Genomic DNA, 27430 nt, shown 5'->3' on the forward strand with positions numbered 1-27430 from the left:
TTAAAGTTCAAAAGTTTGCAGGGCTTTTCCTATCTACCTGGCCAGTGTATCTGAGTTAAGGTGCTGTCCAGAGTGGTCACAATGGAGCTTTCTGGGATAGCTCCTGGAGGCCAATACCATCGAATTGAGTCCACACTACCTCAAATTCAACCCAGCGGGGTCGATTTTAGTGCTAATCCCCTCATTGGGGAGGAGTACAGAAATCGATTTTAAGAGCCCTTTAAGTCAACAAAAATGACTTTGTTGTGTGGATGAGCAAATCGATCTAATGCTGCTAAATTCTACCTAAATTCATAGTGTAGACCAGGTCTAGGTCTGTGTAAAGTGAATGTAAATCCAAATGGTAGTGTTTTTACCCTGACACTGCACAGATATAGGCTGTGCAAAGTAGCCCTTGTGATATGGCTGCAATATAATGGAGAATCAAACCCAATGATTTTTCCACTCTTGTATTGAGCAAAAATGGGCAGACTGTAGAACTCTTCACTTAAAAATATAAAAGGGGAGAAACATCCAAATCATAATTTGAAGGTCAGCTTCTTGTTAGGTCTATATTTATCTTAAACTTGTTTGTTAAAATGATAGTCTAACTAAAGGCTAGTCTACACTGCCACACTACATTGGTGTAGCTGCACCACAGTAGCGCATCTGGTGAAGACGTGCTATGCTGACGCATAATTACTCCACCTCAATGAGAGGTGGAAGCTATGTCAGCAGGAGAGCGTCATAGTGAACTGTGGACACCGCTTTAAGTTGATGTAACTTCTGTAGCTCAGGGGAGTAGCTTTTTTCACACCCGAGCGATGTAACTTAGATCAACTTAAGCAATATTGTAGACAAGCCCTCAGTCTACTACAAACAGGATTTATATTTGGCTGATCTCCATTTATTTTGTATTTAATTAGTTTAATTAAAGAGATGGAAAGTTTTTCCTAATATCTAACCCAAATCTCTCTTGCTGCAGATAAAGCCCATTACTTCTTGTCCCACCTTCAATGGACATGAAGAAAAATTGTTCACCATCCTCTTTTAAACAGCTCGTACCATAGTGAAGACTGTTATCAAGCCCCCCCTCAGTCTTCTTTTCTCAAGACGAAACATGCCCAGTGTTTTTAACCTTTCTTGATAGGTCAGGTTGTCTAACCGTTTAATCATTTTGTTGCTATGCTCTGAATTCTCGCTGTTTTGTCCACACCTTTTTAAACTGTGGTGTCCAGAAGTGGACAAAGTACTCCAGCTGAGGCCTTACATATGACACTTCTGTGAATACACTCCACAATGTTATTAGTCTTTTTTTTCACAACTGCATCACATTGTTGATTCATATTCAATCTCTGAACCACTATAACCCACAGACCCGTTCCAGCACTACTACCACCTAGCTAGTTATTTCCTATATTGTAACCGTGCATTTGATTTTTCATTCCTAAAGTTCAGTACTTAGCACTTATCTTTACTGAATTTCATCTTGTTGAGTACAGATAAATTCTCCAATTTGGCAAGGTCATTCTCAATTCAAATCCTGTCCTCCAAAGTGCTTGCAACCCCTCCCAGCTTGGTGTCATCCACAGATTTTATAAGCATACTTTTCACTCCTTTATCTAAGTCATTAATGAACATATTGAATAGTACCAGATACAGGGCTGACCCCTGTGATACCCCACTAGATACATCCTCCCTATCTGACAGCAAACCATTGCTAAGTACTCTTTGAGTAGAGTCTTTCAACTAGTTGCACACCTACCTTATAGTAATTTCATCTCGATCATCATTCCCTAGTTTGCTTATGAGAATGCTATGTGTGACCGTGTCAAAAGCCTTACTAAAATCAAGATTTATCACACCTACCGCTTCTCCCCTATTGACTAAGCCAGTAACTGTCATCTTCTAATGAAAACCAACATATGAGGCCTAGTTATTATTGTGTGCAATAGAGGAAATACCTCAGGAAACCTCTTTAAAAGATGTTCACATTAAAACATACCTAACTGCTTCGCTGAACCAAACGTAATGTAACTTAGTCCCAATTCACAAACAAAATCAGAGTCCAAAAAATCCAGCCAGTAAGATGTCAGGGTTTGGGGGTTTCAAAAAAACTCAACCAGTGACGTGCAGAACTCAAAAGTTTCAGTTTGCAGAAGATTCAGCAAGCATTATTGTTTCTGTTTTGTATGAGTTTGCACCGAATGAGTCTCATCGTGAATTTGAATCAAGTTGCACAGTTGCATCCTAAACTGGCTGCACAGCCCATGGAAACTGAGGCCCATATATTACACAAACACATAGAGCGGATCTGAGTGTGAGACAGAATTGTGGAACCATCAACACCAACATATGGCTGTAAATAAACAAAGAGGAATAAGTTAATCTACTTCTCTTAAGACATTCACAATACTCCACTAAGCATCTGGCAGCCTTGTACAGAACGGACATTGAGATGTTCCAGCGGCAGTCAACAAGAATGATAATAAGGCTAGATTATTAACTTGAGCAGAGAGGCTGCAAAAACTCAGATATTGTATACTAAAAGTTAAGCTTTTAAAGTACTCAGTGTGGAAGCTTCATAGAATAACACAGCCAAAACTAAGCACTAAGCTAACAAAACATTAAGCGTGAGCTGGACAATTACTGCACTTTGCAGGAGAATAATATGAGTTCCTTAAATGATACCTTATTGGCTGTGACTCTTTGGGGCATGAATTGCGCCGCCTCTATGTTTGCACAGCACTTCGCATAAAGGAGCCCATAATCCATAAATAGTAGTAATAATAATTTTCACCATTTATAAAGGGAATACCAAAGCCAGAGCTATACTTATTAAACAGAAAACACACTCAAGTGTTAATAATTAATTTTTGGTTTCACAAATTTTACCATTTAATACGCTGGGAGGCAGAAAGGTGGGATAAGGCTATCTTTGTTCCTTCCTGATCTCCCCAGGAGCAGAAAATGCTGCTAAAGTGCACCCAGGCTGTGGCCCACATATTTTTCTAGAATATTTTTTCCTACAGTGTATGTGGCTATGTAAGTGAGTTTTGTTTTCTGTGAACTGCACTTTTAAGTATTTATTGGTCTGCTGCCATGCTGAGTGTCAAGATGTTAGAGGAAGCATACTGCTTTTCCCTAGAGACTTGTTTCTTTTCTTGTTCGCCTTTTATTTTTATATTATAGGGCAATTCAGACTGAAAATAACCATATGTGATTATGCAAGTCTCTCTGCTACAACTCTCAGAACTCCTCATTGACAGGTCAACCACAAACATGGCAGCCTCAAATACCAAAATACCCCAAGGGCAAAGAGTTTCTTAACCCAAGATGTAATTACTGAGGCAACAGGCTGTACCCTCCTGAGGATGAAGATATATTCAAGTGTTCTCTCTCTTTGCTTGCACCAAATATGAAGTCCTCTGTTCGTATAGGCTTCTACCATCCGAGCACCCATACACCAACAAACTAACTTGTAACCCCCTCCTTATCCTGACAAGCTTGTTGTGGGCATTTGGTTGAGTTCTCTTGACAACAACAAATCAGAATGCAGGGGCAAAATAAAAATGTTTCAATATATTCAGCATGACAGTACAGTAATAGGCATATCCTGGGGCAAGGAGGGGTCGGGAAAGACTCTGGCCTACGCATTTTTTAAACCAAAGGCCCTAGTCTCCCATCACAGGAGAAATTCATTCTTTCACCAGAGAATCAAACACTTGGATATAGTTCTCACCTCACAATATCAAGCACCCTCAAGCTATTAAGTGGTTGTACTGCCTCTCCTTACTGCAACTGGAACAGGAAATTGTCTTTCAGCAACAGTGAGAATATCTGGTAATGAGGTAGCTGAGTAGAGCTGGATGATAAATGATTTTCCCATCCCATGACTATTTTTGAGAATTCAAAAATTTTTCCCGTCCCAAATTTGGACGGAAGTCACAAAGTTTTCCAATTTGAATCAATTCAAATGTTCCACTGTGATTCTGACTTTTTATTTAAGCTTTGTCAATCACATTTAGCTTAAATTTCAAAATAAAAAGCTATTTCAAAAGTGAAAACCCGAATTCTTCATTTCTAAAGTATTAAAATTTTGAAAAAAAATTCCCCAGAAGCTTTTCGAGTCAGGAGAATCATCAAAACTGACCCTGTTTTGTGAACAATTTCCGTTTTAATCAATCAGCATTTTTTTTATTAAAAATATTTTATTGAAAAATTCCCAACCAGCTCTATAGCAGAGCTGAATGCAAGTGGCTTCCAAACCACACTTTTCTCTGTAATGATTCTAAGCTGACAGTAGTTATAAGTGAGACCACAATTTGAAACACTTTCAGTGACATTATTTCATCAGCCAAAGTCTGTATTCGTTTCCTTGAGTTTCGCTCTGCAATTTTTAATGAACGTATACTTTCAGGATCTATTTACAAGCACAGACATTTGGAGTTTGGGAGTGGGGAGGGGAAGGGGCGGGAATTACCAGTTCTGACAATCATTTTTATTATATTTAAGTGAACATTTTTACGTTATAAATACTATTTCTTCTTTACATTTCATGTTACAGATTCATACCTTGTTCTACTAGAACGAAATAGTAGTTTGCATTAAAAAAATTGTTTTATTGTTATATTGACCTTACAGTGATATATTTATGTTCATAAAATATATGATGGTGTGATGATATCAGCACTATACTATAATGTTTCCTTTTAAGTTTAACCCCATGTTTTATGTATTATAATAAAATGGGCAATGAAATAAGTAGTACCTTACCATTATAATTAAACCTTAGAAGAATAGCTGCTGCATTAAGCTGCTGCATTATCCCAAGTGTGTCACATACAAGGACACTGGAACTCAGATTTTTCTTGTTCTTTCATCTTTCTATTAGTGGAGTCAGAAGGCAGATACTTGTCTAATGGACACTGGCTCAGGTCCTTGGTGTTATAAAGTCAATGGAATGCCTATTGGTTTCAATAGCCATTGGATCATATCGTTAAAGCATAAATTAAGAATTTCTTAAACAGGAATTTTTATGAGTACTTTCCACCCACAAGTAAATACTCATGAAATAAATTCTTACTTCATTCAGCATACTGATTTTTTCTGCTGCCACACAATGCCATCTGCCGGTTCTCATGAGAAATAAAGTTTGATGGATTCAGCCCACTGACACTATGTTTGCTGTACATATTAAATCTTCCTGCTGTAAGTTCATGATTGTTATAAATAACCAATCAAATGACAGTTGGAGTTCTGCTTGAAGACCCGCCTCTAAGTTAACTCTCAGTTCTCATTTAAAAAAAAATTCTAGCACTCAGGCTTAAGGAGAAAAGCTTGTAAGTGGGACCTGAGTACAACCTAAAGATGCAAAAACCAGAAGACAAAAAGAGACCCCAAAAATTCCTCTTTAAAATATGATTCTTTTGGGCCTAACTCATGATTTTTGAATACTTGGGATTGGCCATACTGTTTACTGTTAGTTCCTATCCTGTGCATAAATTATCATTGCTTATGGAATAATCACTTCTCTACATTGGATTAAAGCCAATACATTTTTATGTCTTCCTTAAAAAACAAGGCACCTCTGAATATTATAGTGATCAAAAGCAAAGTGAAGATGGCCACTCTTCACCCTCCACTCTTGAACAGTAAAGGACAATTTTACCCCGGTGGCTCAGGGCGTTCCTTTATATACAGTCCATTAAAGGTTCAATTCACCTGTATGTGAAAGGCCTTCACCATTCTATGCACCATTTTAAATCCCATTTAAACCTTCTTGGGTGTCTGGTTGGTGGATCTTGCCCATATGCTCAGGGTCAAAACTGATTGCCAAATTTGGGGTTGGGAAGGAATTTCTCCAAGTCAGATTGGCAAGGAACCCAGCAGATTTTTGCCTTCTTCTGCAACATGGGGCTTGGGTCACTTGCAGGTTTAAATTAGTGAATTCTCTGTAACTTGAAGTCTTTAAACCATGATTTGAGTACTTCAGTAACTCAGCCAAAGGTTAGGGGTCTATTACAGGAGTGGGTGGGCGAGGTTCTGTGGCCTGTTCAGATTCATGAGGTACCATTTCCCTTTTCAAAAGCTGTGTTGACTCTTCCCCAACATATCCTATTCTTCTATGTGTCTGATAATTCTGTTCTTTATTACAGTTTCAACCAGTTTGCCTGGTACTGAAGTCAGCCTTACCGGCCAGTAATTGCCAGAATCCACTCTAGAGCCTTTTTTTAAAATTGGCATTATATTAGCAATCCACCAGTCATTGGGTACAGAGGCTGATTTAAGCAATAGGTTACATACCATAGCACCTGGTAAATGACCAGTTCTAAATAAATTAAGTGTCATGCACACTTTAATATTACATACACTTTAATATTTGTATTTTATAATCTTGAAGCTTTGTCAAGAATCACTCTCTTTACTTGGTTCAGCAAGTTTATTATTGTGCAAAAACATGAAAAACTTATTGTCTAGGTTTCTGTCCAACAAAAGAAAGTTTACTTGCTTTAATATGCTGTGTGAAAAACCTTCTGGCACTCAGTAGCCTGAATGCTAGTTAATCTGAGGAGGGGAAAATAAGCACAATTTAAAAAAAAAATGTACATTATGTAGTGAGTTTAAACTGTCATGTCTATTGTATGTTTTGTGCTTGCTCTTATATGTAATGTAAATATTTCTAACAGTCAGCAATATAAAAAGAATACATAGTGAGTCCAACTAGTTCATTTTCACTGGAAATGTATGCCAGTGAGCTTTAAAAAGTCAAGTTCTAAGTGGAATTCATGGATTTCTCAATCACTTTTGCACAAGCACACCACACAATTAACCAGCTTATTAATCATTAGAGAAGATACTGAATCTAGGATGAATTTTGGTATGGCAAATGGCTATATTCTTTAAATATTAATGTGAGTTGCACTGCTAACTCCCTGCATACCACAATGCAAAAATGTATCACTCTGCATTTGCTCCCATTTCCATGTTAATTGATCTTGTATTCCTGAGATACTGAGGTCCTCCCTCACTCTGAGTAGTGTTTTATTCCAAAAGTAGTCTAATTGACTTCAGTGGGATTGCTCTTGCTGTAAAACACTGTTCAATGCAACTAGGGTATTGCAAGCTGGCCCTGAGGTTTTCTGTAACCTCCATGGCTACTTTGTTTGATACTCTGTGCTAAATTTCTCCTCATAGACAATTGAGCCCCTTTTCTTTAAAATGCATAAAAAATACTGTAACTCCAAAAACATTTTGTTAAAATGTTAGTATTTTGAACCACCACAGTCTTACTTTTCAAATGCAAATATAATATTGCACATGCAGTTTGCATGGGTAAACTAGGCCTAAGGTTTACTAGCAAACACTATGAGGGCTTTAATGAAATGAAGAACTCTTTCTAGGAGAGATTCCATATGCCGGACCTACCTCATATGGAAAAATTTTCCCTTCAAAACTGAATTACCATTATCCACATCCATATGTACAAACTCACTGCAACTCAGAAGTGCTTTTGGGACATGATTGCTTTCCCTTCCAGGAAGAAGACTCTGAAGTCCCAGTTTTAGGAGTCTCTCAGTAGAAGACCTTCAGCTATGGAACTCACCTCCTCTTACTGGAGAGTACAGCTTGCTGCCCTTCAAGGATGAGAGTAAGATACATCTGTTTAATTAGCGTTGGTTTTAGAGTGCTGTGATGAGATGGGTGCTAGCCAATTAATTGTCATTACACCATCATAAAAAAGCGTGTTTTGGCCTGTGTAGCGGGGTGGTTACCCACTCCTGCCCTGAGGGGGTTAAAAAGCAGCCCTGGAGAGGGCTGCAGCTCTAAAAGCTGGGCTGATTGGGGAAGCAGCCGCAGCTGGGCCATGCCCCAATCAGGCCACAGCTGGCCTGTATAAAAAGGTTGTGAGCCAGGAGCCCAAAAAGTCTCCTCCCTCTGCCTGTAGAGGGAGAAGGGCCTGGCTACAAGGAGCTAGAGACAGAGTACCTATGTGGAGCAGGACTGGGGAAAGGCAGAGGAGCTGGGGAGCTCCAGCCTGGAAAGCCCCAGACTGTGGCCTAGCACTGGGTTAATAGATACTGGGGGTTGCAGAGGGCAGCCCAGGGGTAGGCCAAGGCAGCAGGTCCAAAACCAACCTTGCCAGTGATGAGTAGGCTGATACTGCAGTCTGCCCCAGGGTTCAGGGGCTAGACAATGACTGGCAGTAGCCATATACTGAAGTGAGGTGGGGATAGTGGGTGGGGGTTCCCTAGGGAGGGGAGACCCTGAGAGAAAGGGGTTACTGCCAAGGGGCAGCACCCCAGGCAAAAGGGGCACCGGGTCCAGGGAGGGACAAAGAGGGCCAACAGCAAGCAGTAAGGTGGATCACCGGCCTGCAGAGGGCGCTCCAGGCTAGAAATTGAGCTAATTCCCTGAGAGCCCAGCAGGAGGTGCCGCAGGGGTGAGTCCGCACCCTTACAGCCACCCAATAGGGATTGTAGTGTTCTTATCATGTTATTCAAGACGTCCAGCTCCTGTGGTGACAGATGACATGTAAATAACTGCAAAATAATAGTTTGCAAAGGGGTAGTGATGGGTGGGCTGAATATTGTTTAAAGTATAGCCAACATCTCCAAGCAAGACCAACTGTTACTGTCTGCCTGCAAAGAAACAAACCAGAAGTAGTTTGAGGAAAGATGCATTCAGTTTCTGTGTAGTTTTAAGTACAGCATAAAAAGGAGATGATGTTAGGAAATAGAGAAGTAATGTTAGAGTTTAACTGGCAGTTAAAATCTCTGTCTCTCATACACTTTGGCATATATTAAATCAACAGTATTTTATTGCAGCATCTAATTTTATCAGGAAGAAACCTGCATCATAAACCTCACCACCTTCCGCTGTAACTGCAAGGTGCCCTTCTTTGATCTGCCCTCTCTAACTTAAAAACACACAGCAGTATGCAAATTTAAAAAACAAACACACACAAAAATAACCCTACCAAAACAAACAGGACATGTAATTCTCCTCCCGGGGAGAGGAAGAGAAAACAAATCACACGTAACAGATATCAATCATGTCACTTCATGTACTACTGGAAGGTACCCAGATACTAAGATGATGAGGGCAGTATAAGAACCTATAATGAATAGAAAGGTATGAATAGATTACTACTGGGGGCATTCTGCACCAAAAAAAAAATCTGCACACAATATTTTAAAATTCTGCAACTTTTATTTGTCAATAAGTAAATGCAGAGGCTCCAGCATAGCAGTGGGCAACATAGGCCACTGGCTGCATGAAGGTGGGAGATCACCCTGCAGCCCCTCACCCTCGGGACACAGACTCAGCAGTGAGGCTGCACCTGACCCTAATATAGCACATAGCCTGTCCCAGAAACACCCTGGGACTCTGCCCCTCTGGGCCAGGTGCACCAGAGGGGCTCAGTGTAGGCTCGTTGGGAGAGTTCCAGATGCAGGGGCAATGGGACTCTATAGGGGCTTCAAGAGAATGCCCGGCAATGGACTGCAACTTCAGGCAAGGCTGGACCGGAGAGGCTCATGCTCGAAAACAGCCCTCTGGCAAACTGATGGTTCCCATGGAGATTAACAGAGTTTGGGTCCCCACACTCATGGACCTGGGATGTAGTCAAAGTCACTTGTCAAGACTTCATCACCATCCCAAATCCACAGAGAGGAGTCATCCAATTACAGTGTATTGACAGGGATGTGAAGCCCTACCTCAGCACTCGGGTCATCGTGGACAGTGACATCAGAATCATGATGGTAGGCCTAGCCTACACAGTCATCCGCAGCTGTGATTGGAAGGGATTCACAAGGGTTCTACACACTAGAAACCCTGAGCCAGGCAAACCAGATCCCATGTTTGAGGAGGGACCCCCTTGAGGAAATGAGGGAGACATCTAGTAATCCCGACACTGACTTTGAGGGAGCCCAGGGCACCAAGCTCGACAGCCCTGATGAGAAGGCAGACCCTGTTCATCAACATGGGGAGGATCCACCAAACTTGGGAGCCAACTTTGGCCAAAACTAGCGAGAAGACTCTAAACTCAGTTGAGCGCACAAGCAACTGGCCAGCATAAATGGAAGGGTCACAGAGCCTCGATCAGCAACAGAGTACCCCCAGTTTGAGCTAAAACAGGACTGCCTATACTGGGTTGACTGTGACCCGCAAAGTCAAGAGGCCCAGACTCAGTTGCTTGTGCCCTGGTGCCACAAGCGAGCTGTCGTGAGGTTCACTCATGATGTCCCTGTTACTGGGCACTGGGCCATGAAAAGACATTGGGCCAAAATTCGGACCAATTATTTTTGTCCAGGAATTCACCGGGAAGTCAAAGACTTTTGCAGCTTCTTTCCAGACTCCCAGCTTATCACTCCACAGTGAGCACTGAAAGCCACACTACTCCCAATATGCATAGTGGGGGTACTCTTTGAGAGGATAACCATGGAACTGGTGGAACCCCTCAAGAGAAGTTTCAGATACATTTTGGTGATCCTGGACTCTGCTACCCACTTCCCTGAAGCAATCCCCCTCCATAATATCACAGCCCAGACCATTGCTGTGGAGATATTCAAGGTCTTTGCTCAGGTGGACCTCCTGGACAGACCAGGGCACAAATGTCACATCAAAGTTAAGCAAGTCTGCAACCTGTTGGGCATTGAGATGATTCAGACGTCCGTTTATCACCCTCAGATGGATGGCTTAGTAGAACATTTAAACAGAACCCTCAAGGGCATGCTTTGGAGATTTTCCCTGACAGAGCTTCTGCTACTCACAATCTGGGAAGTTCACCAATCATCAACCAAGTTTTCTGCATTTGAGCTGCTTTATGGGAGGCAGCCACGGGGAGTCCTGCACCTGGTGTGTGAGAGCTGGGAGCAGGCACTTCCCCATTATAAGGTCTCCCCTGCAGTACATCCTCTGACTGCACCCAACTTGAAAAGGTGGGGGTCTTAGCATGCAAGAATCTTCACAACACACAGAAGTCACAGGAGCAGGCATACAACCAGGGAGCCAGGAAATGGCCTTTGAACCAGGGGACAAGATTCTTCTGTTACTCCCCTCTGAGGAGTCAAAACTGCTCGCCCAATGGCTGGGGCCTCATGAAGTTATCCGCTGGATAAGGCTATTAACTATGAAATTCAGCAGCTGGACAAGAGGAAGAAATTACAAATATACCACGTGAACATCTTGAAACCCTGGCAAGATCAGAAGGGGTTGCGGACTGCCCCTTATAGCCCTGAGGCAGAGTTGAGCTCAGCTAACCCCATCCCTTCTCCCTTGCAGGAAGTAAGGCTATGTCTACACTACGGGATTATTCAGATTTTACAGAAACCGGTTTTTTAAAACAGACTGTATAATGTCGAGTGCATGCGGCCACACTAAGCACATTAATTCAGCGGTGTGCGTCCATGTACTGAGGTTAGAGTCGATTTCCGGAGCGTTGCACTGTGGATTGCTATCCCTAGCTATCCCATAGTTCCTGCAGTCTCCCCCGCTCATTGGAATTCTGGGTTGAGACCCGAATGTATGATGGGGCCAAAACAGTGTCGCGAGTGATTCTGGGTAAATGTTGTCACTCAATCCTTCCTCCATGAAAGCAACGGCACACAATTATTTCGCATCCCTTTTCCCTGGATTGCCCTGGCAGACGCCATAGCATGGCAACCATGGAGCCTGTTTAGCCTTTTGTCACTGTCATTGTATGTGTACTGGATGCTGCTGACAGACGCGGTACTGCAGTGCTACACAGCAGCATTCATTTGCCTTTGCAAGGTAGCAGAGACAGTTACCAGCCCTATATCACCATCTGCAATTGGAAATTGGCGATGACGGTTATCAATTCTTTTGTACCGTCTGCTGCTGTCATGGGTGCTCCGGGCTGGCCTCGCTGAGCTTGGCCAGGGGTGCATGGACAAAAATGGGAATGACTCCCCAGATCATTCCCTTCTTTATGTTTTGTCTAAAATTAGAGTCAGTCCTGCCTAGAACATGGGGCAAGTCTACTGGAGAACCAGAGAGCACAGCCGCTCCGGGTCAGAGCCCCAGATATCCCGCAGAAATGATGAGCTGCATGTCATTCTAGGGGGTGCCCCTGCAACAACTCCACACATTGCTTCCCTCCTCTCACACCCCTCCTGGGCTACCGTGGCAATGTTCCCCCATTTGTGTGATGAAGTAATAAAGAATGCAGGAATAAGAAACACTGACTTTTTAGTGAGATAAAATGAGAAGGAGGCAGCCTCCCACTGCTATGATAGTCCACGCAGTACAGAATCTTCATTAGACATGGGGGGGTGAGGAGCTCAGCCCCCAGTTGCTATGATGAGGACGGTTTTCAATCCTTTTGCACCATCTGCCGGGAATGACCAGGAGTCATTCCCATTTTTGCCCACGTGACCCCGGCCAACCTCACCGAGGCCAGCCAGGAGCACTCACGGTATGATGAGGACAGTTTACAAGCCTTTTGTACCATATGCCATCAGGAAAGGAAGGGAAGCGGATGCTGCTGTTCAGCGCCGCAGCACTGCATCTACCAGCAGCATGCAGTAGACATACGGTGACACAGGAAAAAGGTGAGAAATGATTTGTTTCCCTTTTCTTTTATGGGGGGAGAGGGGTAAATTGATGACATATACCCTGAACCACCCAGGACAATGCTTTTGACCCTTCAGGCTTTGGGAGCTCAGCCAAGAATGCAAATGCTTTTCGGAGACTGCGGGGACTGTGGGATAGCTGGAGTCCTCAGTCCCCCCTCCCTCCCTCCATGAGTGTCCATTTGATTCTTTGGCTTTCCGTTATTCTTGTCACGCAGCACTGTGTTGAGTCCCTGCTGTGGCCTCTGTCTAGAGATTTTTTCAAATGCTTTGGCATTTCGACTTCTTGAACGGAGTTCTGATAGAACAGATTTGTCTTCCCATAAAGCGATCAGATCCAGTATCTCCCGTACAGTCCATGCTGATCAGCGCTACACACTGGGCAAACAGGAAATGAAATTCAAAAGTTCGCAGGGCTTTTCCTGTCTACCTGGCCAGTGCATCCGACTCCAGATTGCTGTCCAGAGCGGTCACAATAGTGCACTGTGGGATAGCTCCCGGAGGCCAATACCATCGAATTCCAGCCACACTAACCCTAATCCGAAATGGCAATACTGATTTGAGCGCTACTCCCCTCATCGGGGAGGAGTACAGATATCGATATTAAGAGCCCTTTATATCGAAATAAAGGGCTTCATTGTGTGGACGGATGCAGGGTTAATTTGGTTTAACGCTGCTAAATTCGGTATAAACACTTAGTGTAGACCAGGCCTATATGAACAGGGCCCTGGAGCTCAGCTTGGGCCAGACCAGGGCAGGAGCCAGACATCCTTCCCAGGGAGCCAAACCGTCCACGGAGTCCGTGACCAGCTGTGGTGGGTGACAACTGTCCTGAGCTGGCCTGGAGTCAAGGCAAGCCATTGACCCAGGAGACTCAGGAATCCAAAGAGGAAGCAGAGAGTGAGCCATTTGACAAGGAGACTGGGAACCAGGCCCCAGTGGCTGCAGAGCAACCCAACCAGATGCTAGTAAGAAGCAGCCCAGGGAAACGAGACTTTGGTCCTGCTGAGTTGCCAGAGGTGAGGTAGTAACCCCACATTTCCCTGCCAATGAAGCAACAGGATCAGTCATTGCTTCAAGGATACTAGGCTGGGACCCGGTGGTGCAGGGTGGGCCCAGGTCCCCTTGCACACACTCATGGCTGAAGGCCAGAGCCAGTGACTGTTTGTTTGCTCAACCCACACCTAGGAGGCCTGAGCTACTGACTGTTTATTTACTCAGCCCACATCCATGAGACCTGAATTATTGACTGCCAGTTCATTCAGCCCACATCCATGAGGCCTAAGCTGTTGCTCTTTTAGTTGCCCCACTGCAAGCCAGAACTCCCGAGCAACAGATCTGGCGTAGGTACTTAGTCCCCGACGTTACCAGGGGAAGGGGGTGGGGCCCTGATCCTGAGAAGTGGGAACCTTACAACATTGCAGTGACCAGTGTGGATGCAGCTTTCATTTCATTGCACCTTGTTGCTACACATGGAGTACCTGTACTCTATACACCACCATCCATGCAGACACAGTCACAGATGCAATAACAGGTCCCTGAGTTATAATGACACTAGCAGGTTCAAATTTAAAAACACATACATCAGAAAATCACCTAAATTACTCACCGTCTCAAAACCCCGATGGGGGTGATCAGGAAAGCCAGCTGGTTTACCTCCTTTGAATTCATCAAGCAACAAAAAAGGATCCACATTTTTTAACTGAAATAAATCAAATTTAGGCTGTTTAGACAAAGATTTTGCATCAAATTCTACTTTACCTGCTGCACACAAAACATAACATTGTCAGAAATACTGAACCTCAAAATATCCTTTAATTCTTAAACAAATTCCCTTACAGCCCAGCATTCAAAATTTAAGTTACACAAATATAGGTGCAAATGAAATTATAGAAGCTATATCATTTTTCAGTGCTCGTTATCTTTATTTCCTGTGTTTATTTTTGAAATGTACTAATCAATACAGTTTCATAGCATGTATACCCAGTAGTTTAAAAATAACTATAGAACTATTTACAGATTGGTTCCAGTCCAATGAGAGCTCCTCCCCCAGAGTAAAGATTCTCACTAATGATCGACTCCAGCAAAAGCTTGAGTGAATAAACAGAACTGGAAGCATGCCTGGAAGGTCAGCAGACAGATTCTGATGGATGCAGTGAATTCCAGAGTCCTGAACTCTCGGTAACACCATACCACAAGGCCCCTTGTTATTTGTCAACTTGAGTGCATCAATTGATCTCAACTGCTGTAGCACCACACAAGGATAAAGAGGCAGGCTTTAAGACAGCAAGCACTCAAAACATAGAGCTTTATTGGGAACAACCAAAGTCAACACTATGAACTGTACCCAGAAGCAAACCTGAATCCAGTGCAAGCTATGGAGAGCACAAATATAATGTGCTCCCTACCTACAGGAAGCTTCAAGAAGCAAGCATTCTGCAACAGCAGTTTTCCCCATAGCTTTTAGGGGTAGCATCATCTAGTGTTCATTGTATTAATCCAGTCTATGAGCCTAAGACACAGATAACTGGTAAGATTTATACGTGAAAGAGCAGCAAAGAGTCCTGTGGCACCTTATAGACTAACAGATGTATTGGAGCATGAGCTTTCGTGGGTGAATACCCACTTCGTCGGATGCAAGATGTGAAAGAGAAGGCCACAGTTTGCAAGACAATACCGTGGCACAACTGCCACTCTTATCTAATACCAGCCATGGTCCCCACAACAGGACCCCCAGTTCTCCTACTATATCGACAAAAGTTTGAAAATCTCCAACTTAAAAAGTAAATGAGGCAGGTATCAACTCACCTGTTTCTCCTAGAGCAGGGGTCAGCAACCTCTGGCATGAGGCTGCCAGAGTCAGCTGAGGTATGTGCTGGCCATGGCTTCCTGTCACCCCCATTGGCCTGGAGTGGCAAACTGCAGCCAGTGGGAGCCGCGATCGGCCGAACCTGCAGACATGGCAAGTAAACAAACCATCCCGTCCCAAGCCACGTGCCAGAGGTTGCCAATCCCTGCCCTAGAGGCTTTCACAGCATTACCTCCATCATCTCTGGTTGAGCATCACCAGCTTCCTCTTATCCAAGCCCCAAAATCATATCACAACCAGAGCATCAGGAAAGCCCTGACACAGGACTGGGGACTTACTATTATATTAGTTGATGGTGCTATTTTTTCCTGCTGCTGTATGAAGCTAATGCATTATGGATGGGTTTTGCTTTTCATATATCCACCATCAAACATTCCAACCAGGAAATGATCATCATTCAGCACCACATCAAATATCTTTGGGAAGCGAGAAAGTATAGAGAATACCTCAGGCCTGCCAATGCTTCTCCGAACACGTGCCCCAACCCCTTCCGCCTGCTCAATGCTGAGTACAGTTTTGATAACTTTCCTCAGAGTTACCATCCTTCTGAAAGAAGATGCAGTTTCCAAGACTTCAAAAATCTGCACAAGGAATAGATAAGATTTTTAAATGTTGTCAATATTATCTCTTGGAAAGTAAAAAACCAAAAGCGCCCTAACATACAAACAGAGCAGTTAACAGCTCAAAACATTAACTGCAAATGAAGACAGAAAATTGGCAAAAGACTATAACATGTTGCCTATAGCAAAAGCCAAAACAGCAGATGGGGGTTTCCATTTACTTAAGCTAAATAGTTCATTTTTCCACCAAAGGAAAGGTGCATCTCATGCCTCAGATACCCCCCACAGCGGTACAGTACCTTACTGCTCCCTATCTGGTGCAAGACTGCAATGCCTGCAAACCGCAGATTGCTTTTCATTTAACTCCCTCTGCACTTCACAGTAACTAACTCAGCATGAGTCAGCACAATCATCCCATCGCCTAGCAAACGAGATGGGTGAATCACATGCTGGGGGGGGGCAGCCTGGGGCGGGGCAGGATAGTGCAAGGGACGTCATATATGCTACAGTCTGGCTACGGGGCTTTTATGATGCTAATACTTCAGGAGTATTGCTATCTCAGCCAGCACACACACAGTCACACCGGCTCATGGTGCTCAGTGAGAGTCACAGACCAACAAAAACAGGAGTACTTATGGCACCTTAGAGATTAACAAATTTATTTGAGCATAAGCTTTCGTGGGCTAAAACCCACTTCATGGATGTGTAGAATGGCACATATAGTAAGAAGATATATATACATACAGAACATTAATATGTATACAGTATATATTATATATATCAGAATATGTATATATATCTCCTCACTATATGTTCCATTCTGTTGCATCTTGTCACTTCCACCTTAATTGAACTGACTTGTTAGCATTGACTCCCCCCCCCCCCAACTTGGTAAGGCAACTCTCATCGTTTCATGTGGAATAATATATATTTTACTTATTGTATTTTTCACTTCACGCATCTGATGAAGTGAGCTGTAGCCCACAAAAGCTTATGCCCAAATAAATTTGTTAGTCTCTAAGGTGCCACAAGTACTCCTGTTCTTTTTGCGGATCCAGACTAACAGGGCTGCTCCTCTGAACGCAGACACTCAACAAGTCACAGGGATCAACAAACACAGTGATAGGATCCCAGCCACACACACACGGAGGGTATGGCTACACTTGAAATTTCAAAGCGCTGAAGTGAGAGTGTGGTCGGAGCACCAGTGCTGGGACAGAGCTCTCCCAGCACTGCACGTAAACCACATCCCTTACGGGTGTAGCTTGCAGCGCTGGGAGCCACACTCCCAGTGCTGTGGCACTGATTACACTGAGGCTTTACAGCACTGTATCTTGCAGCGCTACTGGGGGGTGTTTTTCACACCCCTGAGCACAGAAGTTGCAGCGTTGTAAAGTGCCAGTGTAGCCAAGCCCTGAGATGACACAAGAGATCACAGCTCCCAGCGCTGCAAGCTACACCCGTAGAGGATGTGGAGTACGTGCAGCGCTGGGAGAGCTCCCTCCCAGCACTGGCGCTCCGACCACACTCACACTTCAAAGCGGTGCAAGTGTAGCCTTCCCCTCACACACAAAACACAATCCCAGGTGACGCATGCGCCCCCCGGAGAGGCTCCCCCGCCCGCTCGCTGCAGTGAAGGCACCGCCCCCGGGGAGCGAACGGAGCGAGCGCTCCCTCTCCGCTCCCAATGGGGGGGGGGGGAGTGAACGCAGCTGCGTATTGGCTGCGGCGCGGGGAGGCAGGGGCGGGGCTTCAGGCTGTCCGCGCGCCTAGGGGAGCCGAGTTGGAGCCCTGACCCGTTCTAGAGTCCTGGGGAGTCGGAGAGCGGCCGGTGGGGCCCCTCGGGCTGCACGTGCAGCGCGGTGCCCGCTCCCTTCCCACGCGGCGTCACGGCCGGGTCCTGTTCAGCCCGCTCCCAGGCGCACCCCTCTGCGGATATGGCGCCGGGGCCTCATTTACCCGGGAAGCGACTTGCCCGGCGGCAGGGCAGGGTAGGGCAGAGACTGGGTTTGCTCCGCAACCTGAGCTCCGTCTGCTTGTCCGAAAGCGCCGGCAGGAGAAAATTGCAAAACCAGCAATAAAGCCCCGCACCAAACCAAACGGCAGCGAAGAGAACCAGACTCTCGTTATCAAAGCCAACAAGCTGTGATATGCACGCCTGTGTGCAGGCCCCCTGCGTGGTAGCGTAATAAAGCTGCTTCCTTCAAAGTGTGGCTCCTAACGTGCCAGTTGAAAACTCATAATTTGCTGGTCACTATTGTGCAGGTAAAATATGTGTGGCAACACTTTCCAAACCCCATAGTTGGTACCCTACCAAGTTCAAGGTCCATTTTGGTCAGTTTCATGGTCACAGGATTTTTTTACATTGTAAATTTCATGCTTTCAGATATTTAAATCTGAAATGTCGTGGTGTTGTAACCCTGGGGGTCCTGACCCAAAAAGTGTTGGGGAGGGGGCAGGGTTTGCAGGGCTATTGCCACCCTTACTTCTGCGCTGCTAATGGCAGCAGTGTTGCCTTCAAAGCTGGGCAGCCAGAGGGTGGGCTAGTGGCCTGGCACCCAGCTCTAAAGGCAGCGCCACCACTGGCAGCAGCACACAAGTGAGGGTCACATGAGTGGGGGAAGCAAGGCCAGGCTTATAGGCAGGCAAGTAGGTGACTGCCCATGGTTAGGGGGGTGCTGTGGTCCCCTGCACACACAGACCCAACATAAGGTCCCTTTAATCCCTGAGCACTGGACCTGAAGCCAGGGAGGGGCCAGGCTCAGGAGCGATGGGATGTCCTCTTCTCCTGCATTGGCTGCTCCCCAGGGGCTGGGCAAGACCTGTCTCCAGGAACCTCCAGGAAGGTACACACACCCGATGGCTTCAGGCACCTACTACTGCCATGAAAGCTAGAGCCTGGCACACAGTAGGTGCCCCCTAGCCTTGCTCCTCCTCTACAATAGCTAGATTTCACAGCGGAGACCAAATTGCATGGTCTCTGATGCATTTTTCATGGCCATGAATTTGGTAGGGCCCTTCCCAGAGCTCTGCCCAGGCAAAAATTGGTAAACAGGTCTGTTCTAGACAAAGAAATGTGTGTGTGCCTTAATTTGCATTTAAGCAGTTAACAGAGTCATCAAGCAGGAAAGGAAGACAAAGGAAATTCAAACAGGTAAAAAAAAACAGCAGAGACCATCCTTTCATGTAGACTCAGTGGAGGAGGGGTCCTGACCTAAGAGTTTGGTCAGTAATCTGCTGGAATATGTGGTGGAAATTTTGTTTGAATCTAATATAGTTTGTTATATTAGGCATTAGTAAACATCTTTTCTTGTAACTATTTCTGATTTTTATGCCTCACTACTTGTACTCATTTAAAATCTATTTCTTTGTAGTTAATAAACTTGTTTTACTGTTTTATCTAATCCGGAGTGTTTAAATTGAAGTGTCTGAATAATTGTTTGTAATAATGAATTGGCATATTATTCTCTTAAAGAAATAATGTACTTAAATATTTATACTGTCTAGGAGAGGGCTGGGCAGCAGAAGACATGCTGTTCTGGGGGAAAATCTGGGGTTAGGGGTGTGTTAGGGTCACCATGCAATATAATCCAGACTTGTGAGAGCCAGAGGGTAACCCAAGTGTGGCTGGTAGGCTGCAGTTACACACAGACTCTCAGGGTGTGGCTTGTATGCTGGAAGGCTGTTTGTGATTGGCCCAGGTGGGAGCTAGTTCAGTAAAGCACCCAACATTGCAGGGCAGGGGTGACACAGCCCCCCACTGGTCTGTACTGTACCCTGATATGTGTCACAAGCTGAAATCAAAATTGGAAATATCAGCCTAACTGTGTATTTCTGTTCCCTGCCCAGGTGCTGTTACTCCTAGAGGCAACACAACCAATCCCAAATTCTAAAGTAGAAGCTATTTTGTGCTCTTAATCTACTAGGACAGTGTTTCATAACCAGTGGGTTACACAAAGGTAGTCAGGGTATCTCAAGGCATTGGAAATTATATCACAATCTAAAGCAAATAAAGTATCACTCCCCTTCCCCCTGCACACCCTCCCCTTTCAAGGTGAAGCAATCCCCTGCCATCTCTCCAAATATACACAGAGGCCTGATCTACAATAGAAAATTAGGTTGGCATAACTATGTTGCTCGGAGGTGTGAAACATCCACACCCCTGAATGACGTAGATAAGCCGACCTACCCTGATATTCTATGATTCTATAATTCCCCCAGTAGACAGCACTAGGTTAACAGAAGAATTCTGTAGCCTTTGAACTGTAGACAAGCCCACATAAATCAATTGTATAGGCTTATCCTTGTTATCATTGATGCGTTTTTTAACTCTTACTTTTACAGTACATGTTATAGAAGTGGGAGGATTGCAAAAGATCTGACTTAGCAAAAGGGGCCACCATCATGGAAAGGATAACAATTACTGCACTGAGACAATGTGGTCTAGTGAACAGAGCAGTAGGTTGGCACTCAGAAGATTTGCATGCTGTGCCTGGCTCTTCCACTGGCCTGCTGGGTGACCTGTGGCAAGTCACTCCACCTCTTTGCTTAAATAATGATACCTAAGGGAAGTGTTATGGAACAGCTAGATATTACTAATTTCCATTCAGATCAATTGGAGCGACATCATTCAAATTGCAGACAGTCAGGGGCTCATAGTGTTTTCCATATCCTTATTTATTTATTTTATATTAGAGGAAAAAGAGGTAAAAGTAAATATAACATTCTATATAAAAAACATGTTTTAAGATGTTACGAACCAGTGATAATTAAAACAAGAAAATAACCATTTGAAATAAATACCACGTTGGGTTTATGTTCAAACTTTCCTGTTTGTCTTCTTCCTTGTTTCCTATGTCTGCTCCATAATTTTTCAAGTGAAAGGTTACAGCGTGACAAAAAACAAAACAAGAACTCTGGTAAAACACCAAAAAATCCTATCATTTCACTCATGGGCTAAAAAGAGATAAAGGGCAGGGAAGGGACAAATGAAATTTCAAAAACTGAATTTTTTAAAGGAATCTTTGTGGTATGGTGAGTGGTATCATTCTTTGCCTATATTTGCCACTGAGAATAAATCTCTGATGGAGCCAGCAATGTGTCAGGGAAGTACAATGGAGCACTACCTGTTATTACCAGGAAGCAGCCCCTCACATTATGTGGTAACTGTTTAATGTTGAACTAGCCTGTAATAACTATTTAGTAGTTAGTAAATTTAAAAAACACAATGTTTTGCTTCAGGACATATGGCAACCACTGACTGATAGGAATTGGATGGGCAAGTTATTCCATATTTGTCCGCTACAGAGTTTCTCACACCTCTAACACGATACTGGTTTTCGACACACAGGATACTGAACTGGATGAACCACTGATCTGACCCAGTATATCATTTCCTATGTTAAAATATACCCTAGCTAGAGCTCATAACTTTATAAGTTTTACAACATGTTTATTTCCATATAATCACAGAAAAAAATGTTATAATTTGTATTGTATAAAGAAATAGTTAAATTAAAAGTACTCTGTTTGCACAGAATTGTGCAAAAGTACATTTATGGAACATGAGATTCTAATGCTTAAAGGAGACTTTATATTGAGACATATCTGGCAGTGCTTACTCATTTCTTATTCAGGACCAGACGTGGCATGTCCTATTAAATCAATGGTAGTTTTGCCAATTACTTCAATGAGAGCACAATCAGGCCGTGAATGAGCTCCTGGCCCTTCCTTTTTTGGATCAGATGTTATGTCCACAACCAGTTTTATTAGCAGTGGCCCCTGCTTACTGTTTCAGCTGATGTGGTCCTTAGTTATCATTATGTCATGTCCCGTGTGAATTAAAATCCCAGTCTTACATAACTAATGTGATCATTACATTCTGGGAATTGGGCAGTTGTCCAGATATATTCAGCCCACAGATATTGAAAGAGTTCTGCACAGATTTCCCTGGGCAATTCCAAGACAAAGGGCCTGTAAATAATGCAGCTATTTCAAAAACTATAACCTAAATCAGGACCTCCCCAGATGCCACATTTGAGGGCTAATTTTCTATTTGCAGAAAATTGAATGCCCTTGCCCTGTGCCTGCCCCACCCCTTCTCCAAGGCCCCACTCCCACTCACTCCATCCCCTGTTCCACTGTTGCTCACTCTCCCCACCCTCGTTCACTCACACATTTTCACTGGGCTGGGGCAGAGGTTTGGGGTGCGGGAGGGGGTTTGGGGTGTGGGCTCTGGGGGGCTGAGCTGGGGCTGGGGGTTGGAATACGGGGCAGGGCTCTGGGCTGGTGGTGTGGGCTCCAGAGTGGGGCCAGAAATGAGGGGTTCGGGGTGCAGGAGGGGGCTCCAGGCTGGGGCAGAGAGTAGGGGTGTGGAAGTGGTGAGGGCTCCAGCTGGGGAGGTGGACTTATGGTGAGGCTGTAGATGAGGGGTTTGGGATGCAGGAGGGGGCTCTGGGCTGGGATCCAGGGATTTGGAGTGCAGGAGGGGGCTCCAAGCTGGGGCAAAGGGTTGGGGTATAGTAGGGAGTGAAGGCTCCGGCTGGGAAGATGCAGGCTCCAGGGTGAGGTCAGAAATGAGGGGTTCAGGATGCAGGAGAGGGCTCTGGGCTAGGGCAGGGGATTAGGATGCAGTGGCGGTAAGGACTCTAGGGGTGCAGGCTCTGGGATGGGGCTGGGGATGAGGGGCTTGGGGTGTAGGAGGGGTCTCAGAGCAGGGGCAGGGGGTTGGGGGTGCAGGCTCTGGGAGGGAGTTTGGGTGCTGGGGCAGGTGGTTGGGCTCTAGGTGGCGCTCACCTCAGGCACCCCCTGGGAAGTGGTGACATGTCCCTGTGGCTCCTAGGTGAAACCCACACCCCAAAACCCCTCCCACATCCCGGTCTGCTTGGGATGGCCAGACTTTTAACGGCCCAATCAGTGGTGCTGACCAGAGCCGCCACGGTCCCTTTTCAACTGGGCGTTCTGGTTGAAAACTGGATGCGTGGCAACACTACCCCCAAACTGAGTGGTACTGTGCCTGGTACACACTCAGGTTTGGCCCCTGCCAGGGACAGAGAACTCCCGGGCTGCGGGCACCGGTGTTCTCAGTCCCTGGCAGGCGTGGGGCCGTGGCTTAAGCCAGAGAGAAGCCGTGACCCCGTGTCTGCCGGGGACAGAGAACTTCGGGGCTGCAGGCTTCATTCTATGTTAAAGAAAGAATAATAAATATATTTGGACCAGCAGTTCAACAATGTTTTACTTTTTTAAAATAAATAAGATGAAAACTGTTTATGATATTTATTTTGTAAAAACTCCTTAATTTTTCTTACAGGTAGATAAAAAAGAGCAAATTCACATGGTAAGGTGAAAGAGTAATTGTCGAATAATTTAATTTAATACATTTTACATGTAAAATTACCCTTTTTATCTTAGCGCTTCATATATTATGTAGTATTAAATATGATTTTCATATTATTTAATGTAGAAATACAAAATAAGCCTTGAAAAATTGCTGGTGCCCACCACACTCTTCTGAAAACGTGAATGTGCTACTGGCCACAAAAAGGTTGGGGACCACTGGACTAGATGATCATAACGGTCCCTTCTGATCTTAAAGTCTATGAGTCTATTGGGTCACAGTGCTCCTCAGGTTTGGTGTGTGACTCAGTGTGTCAGATCACAACACCCAGAATGGGGGAGTGGGGAGCCAGGCCCAGCACTGTAGGACAGGAGCTGCAGTTGCAGGTTGGGTGCATGGCAGGCTCGCTCCCCAGTCTCCTCCCTGCTCTTGCCCCATGGCTCCCCTTCAGTGTTTTTGTAACCTTGGGGATTTGGAAGGATGGGGGTGGGGGAGGAGGCCCTCACTTTCAGATTTTGCCCCAGGCCTCAAAAGAACTCTCTGCAGGCCACACCCAAATACTATATCAGGATCCCCTATTAAGGATCACGGTGCATGTGAGAATCTCATTAACTTTAATGGATCAGCTAAAAATTTGAATTGTGCAAAATGTATGCTAATATATAGACAAACAAACAGAGATGTGTTCTGCTGGAGTGGGTGGGATTTCGAAAATCTGCTAAGGAAATACATACGATTTTTAAATGTTGTCAATACAATATTTTGGAAAGCAAAGAAACAAAACATACACAAGCACCTACACACACAAGCTCACAAACAGCAGTTAACAGCACAACTGCAAATGAAGATAGAAAATTGGCAAAAGACTACGACGTTGTCGTTTGCTTTAAATCAGGAAACAACCAACGTGTCCCCTGTAGCAAAAACCAAAATAGCAGATGGGAGCCTCAATTTTTTGAAGCTAAGGACTTTCTCTTTTCCACCAAAGGAAAGTTGCACCACATGCCTAGGCTAATCTAGCTCCCTGCTCCTACCTATAAAACACTATCTTGCAATTCCCTATCTGTGCAAGCCTGCAAACTAAGATTGCTTCTCATTTAACCCCCCTCTGCACTTCAGAGTAACCAACTCAGTATGATCAGCAAAATCATCCCCAGCCTAGGTGGTGTGTGACTCTTGTGTTTGGGGGGGCTCAGGGCTGGGGCAGAGGATCAGGGTGCAGGGGGATGAAGGTTGGGGTTGAGGATGAGGGGTTCATGATGTGGGAGGCTCAGGGCTGGGGCAGAGGATTAGGGTGCGGGGGGATGAGGGTTGGGGCTGAGGATGAGGGGTTCATGCTGCGAGGGGGCTCAGGGCTGGGGCAGAGGATCAGGGTGCGGGGGGATGAGGGCTCTGGCTGAGGATGAGGGGGTTGGGGTGTTGGGGAGACTCAGGGAGCGGGCAAAAGCACAGGTTAATGGCAGCCGGCCCTGCCATTAATGGATGGCGGGCGAGAGGACCCTGGGGCAGCAGACAGCAGTTCTGCCGGGAGCCCAAGCAGGCAGGGACACGCAGGGGGAGGCTGGCAGGCAGAGGCCGGGACCCGCTCCAGGCAGAGACGTGGCAGTGCAGGGGGGTGACCCGGAGGGGCCGGGGCCTGATCCAGGCAGGACCAGGGGAGAGACCCAGCTCCAAATATTGCAGCTCCTGAATATTCCTGGTGCCCGGGCACCACAAACATATATAACCTGCCGCCTATGCCCGCCTGCTGCTGGTTCCTCTCTGCCCCCTCCCCAGAGGTCTCCCTCCACTCACTCCTCTCCACCTGAGCCCCACCCCCACCTGCCACTTGCTCCTTTCTGCCTCCCCCTCACCTCAAGGCAGGCAAAGGGGTCTCAGGGGAAGAGGCGGACTGGAGGTGGGAAGAGGTGGAGCAAGGGTGGGGCCATGGTCAGGGCACCTGTAGCCCCCACTTCTTGGAGCTTCTGGAGGCAGCACTCCAAAGGTGGAGGGTGGACACAGTTCCAAAGGAAGGTGTGCCGCATCTGCCATTTCTTGCCCCATTTAGTGTCTTATACCTGCTGCCCATGATCCCCCGTCTCCTAGCAAACAAGAAACAAAGGATGGGTGGGTCACATACACTAGGAGGGGAAGCTTCCAGTAGTGCAGGGCTGGGAAAATGCTATATACTACAGAGGTTTGGAGGCTTTTATCATATTAATAGTACTGGGTGTGTCTGTCAGCAGGATCAAACCAGGGATCTCTGAAGCTTACTGCATGAGCCTCTACGGCATGAGCTAAAAGCCACGTGGTTCTTAGCTAAGGCTGTAGCAGACTCAGAAATCTCTAGATGGTCTAGGTGATGCTAGAGGGAGAAAGAGTGCCACATCAAGCAGACATGGCACACACAATCACACAGGCTTATTCCACTCATAGACAACAACTATACACAGGGATTAATAAACTGACACAATCACAGTCAGACATGCACACAGATGATACAATTGCAAAGATCTCAGTCACACACAGATATACAATCACAAATCACAATCGCACACTCAGACGACACAATCACAGAGACCACAATTGTGCACACACAGACACAGATGATGTAATCCCAGATGACACATGCACTGTGCACTTTCTCACACTACCTGCAGAGGGCAGAATCCTCTGCACTGTAAACCCCACTCCCAACACCCCCCTTGCCCACTAAAGGATGGACGGTTTTATCTCCCAGCTGAGGGGGGATCATACTCCACTTGAGTCTCAGGGATGTATCACAGCCTTCACAGCAGCACTCTTGGTGCCAGCCTGGTGCCCACTCCCCAAGCTGAGACACATTCAGCCAGGCCAGCTCCCAGCCACGGAAGGCAGCATCACAGCTAGTTTCTGGGCAACCCCTGCCAAGTACACTCTTCTGCAGATTGTGCACAAGGGCTGGGACCTCATTTACCCAGGGAAACCACTCACCAAACACTGGGCTACCTCCAGGCCCGGCGTTGCCTCCTTTACAGTGCAGGTAGTCCAGCATGGAGCATGCTAGCACATGCTTTCCTTTATCACCTCCAATACAACTGGCAGCCCTTTTACCTCCACCCAAGAGGTGTCTCCCAAGACCTCTCTGAGTGGTCAGTTTGCTGCCCAGACCTCCTCAGGACTTGCAAGCTAGTTTTCACGACCAGGTCCATGGCGGCTAGGGTGACCAGAAAGCAAGTGTGAAAAATTGGAACAGCGGCTAGGGGGACAATAAGCACCTATACAGTACCTCCTCACATAAAGTTGTCCCGGGTAATGTTTTGTTGTGATGTTGCTGATCAATTAGGGAACATGCTCGTTTAAAGTTGTGTAATGCTCTCTTATAACGTTGTTTGGCAGCTGCCTGCTTTGACCACTGCTTGCAAAAAGAGCAGCCCATTGCAGCTAGCTGATGGGGGCTTGGAACCACGGTGTGCCGGCAGCCCCCCCATCAGCTCCCCGCTCTCCTAAGTTCCCTGTGCGGCAGCCGCCCAGCAGGCTAGCAATTGCGGGCAGTTCAGCTGTCCCCTCCACCACTACCATGTGCTGCTCCTGTCCTCTGCCTTGGAGCTGCTCCCAGAAGCCTCCTTTTTGTTGTGCAGGGAGGAGTGGGGAAAGAGGGGGGCTAATATCAGGGTGTCCCCCTCCCCCCTGCTTACCCAAGTTCCATAGAGCAGGTGGTGAGGACACGACAGGGTGGCTCAGGATGGAGGGCTGGCAGTAGCTGCTGTCTCAACTTCCTGGTCTACTTAAAAAGGCAATGTACATAGAGTGGTTTAGCATATTTAAAGGGGCAATGCATATATATCTCTCTCTCTCTCTCTCTCACACACACACACACACACACACACACCATGTGTGTCGCTGCCTCTGTCTGCCCTGCTGTCTCCTCTCTCTCCATTCATGCTGCCTTGTAGAGTATGAGGCTACATTAACAAAAATGTGTTAACCCTTGAGGGCTCAGCCAAGTTCTAGTTCATCATTTAGTGGTAAGGCATTCCCTGGGAAATATCCCATCCTCTGACTCCACCACCGCATCCAAGCTTCACAATCATCATTGCCGTGTACAGTATTAAACTGTTTGTTTAAAACT

General features: G+C 45.7%; 1 protein-coding gene across 7 annotated transcripts in view; it reads right to left on the reverse strand.

Annotated features, from left to right (window-relative positions):
* PIR (pirin) overlaps positions 1–27020 on the reverse strand; it is a 100648-nt gene extending 73628 nt beyond the window's left edge. For 3 of the 7 annotated variants that reach the window (XM_030573473.1, XM_030573463.1, XM_030573514.1), the window contains exons 1-3: positions 16304–16411; positions 15891–16025; positions 14185–14277 (exon numbers count right to left, since the gene is read on the reverse strand). In XM_030573473.1, the coding sequence (XP_030429333.1) occupies positions 14185–14277; positions 15891–16025; positions 16304–16363 (288 nt within the window). In that variant the 5' untranslated portion in view covers positions 16364–16411. Of the gene's footprint in view, positions 1–14184; positions 14278–15890; positions 16026–16225; positions 16248–16303; positions 16412–17963; positions 18347–26996 lie in introns of those variants that run through there. The other 4 variants (XM_030573499.1, XM_030573492.1, XM_030573505.1 and 1 more) reach the window with 4 other exon arrangements.
* Positions 27021–27430: the final 410 nt, after the last annotated feature.

This window comes from Gopherus evgoodei, chromosome 1, assembly GCF_007399415.2.
Source record: "Gopherus evgoodei ecotype Sinaloan lineage chromosome 1, rGopEvg1_v1.p, whole genome shotgun sequence".
Classification (NCBI taxonomy): domain Eukaryota; kingdom Metazoa; phylum Chordata; order Testudines; family Testudinidae; genus Gopherus; species Gopherus evgoodei.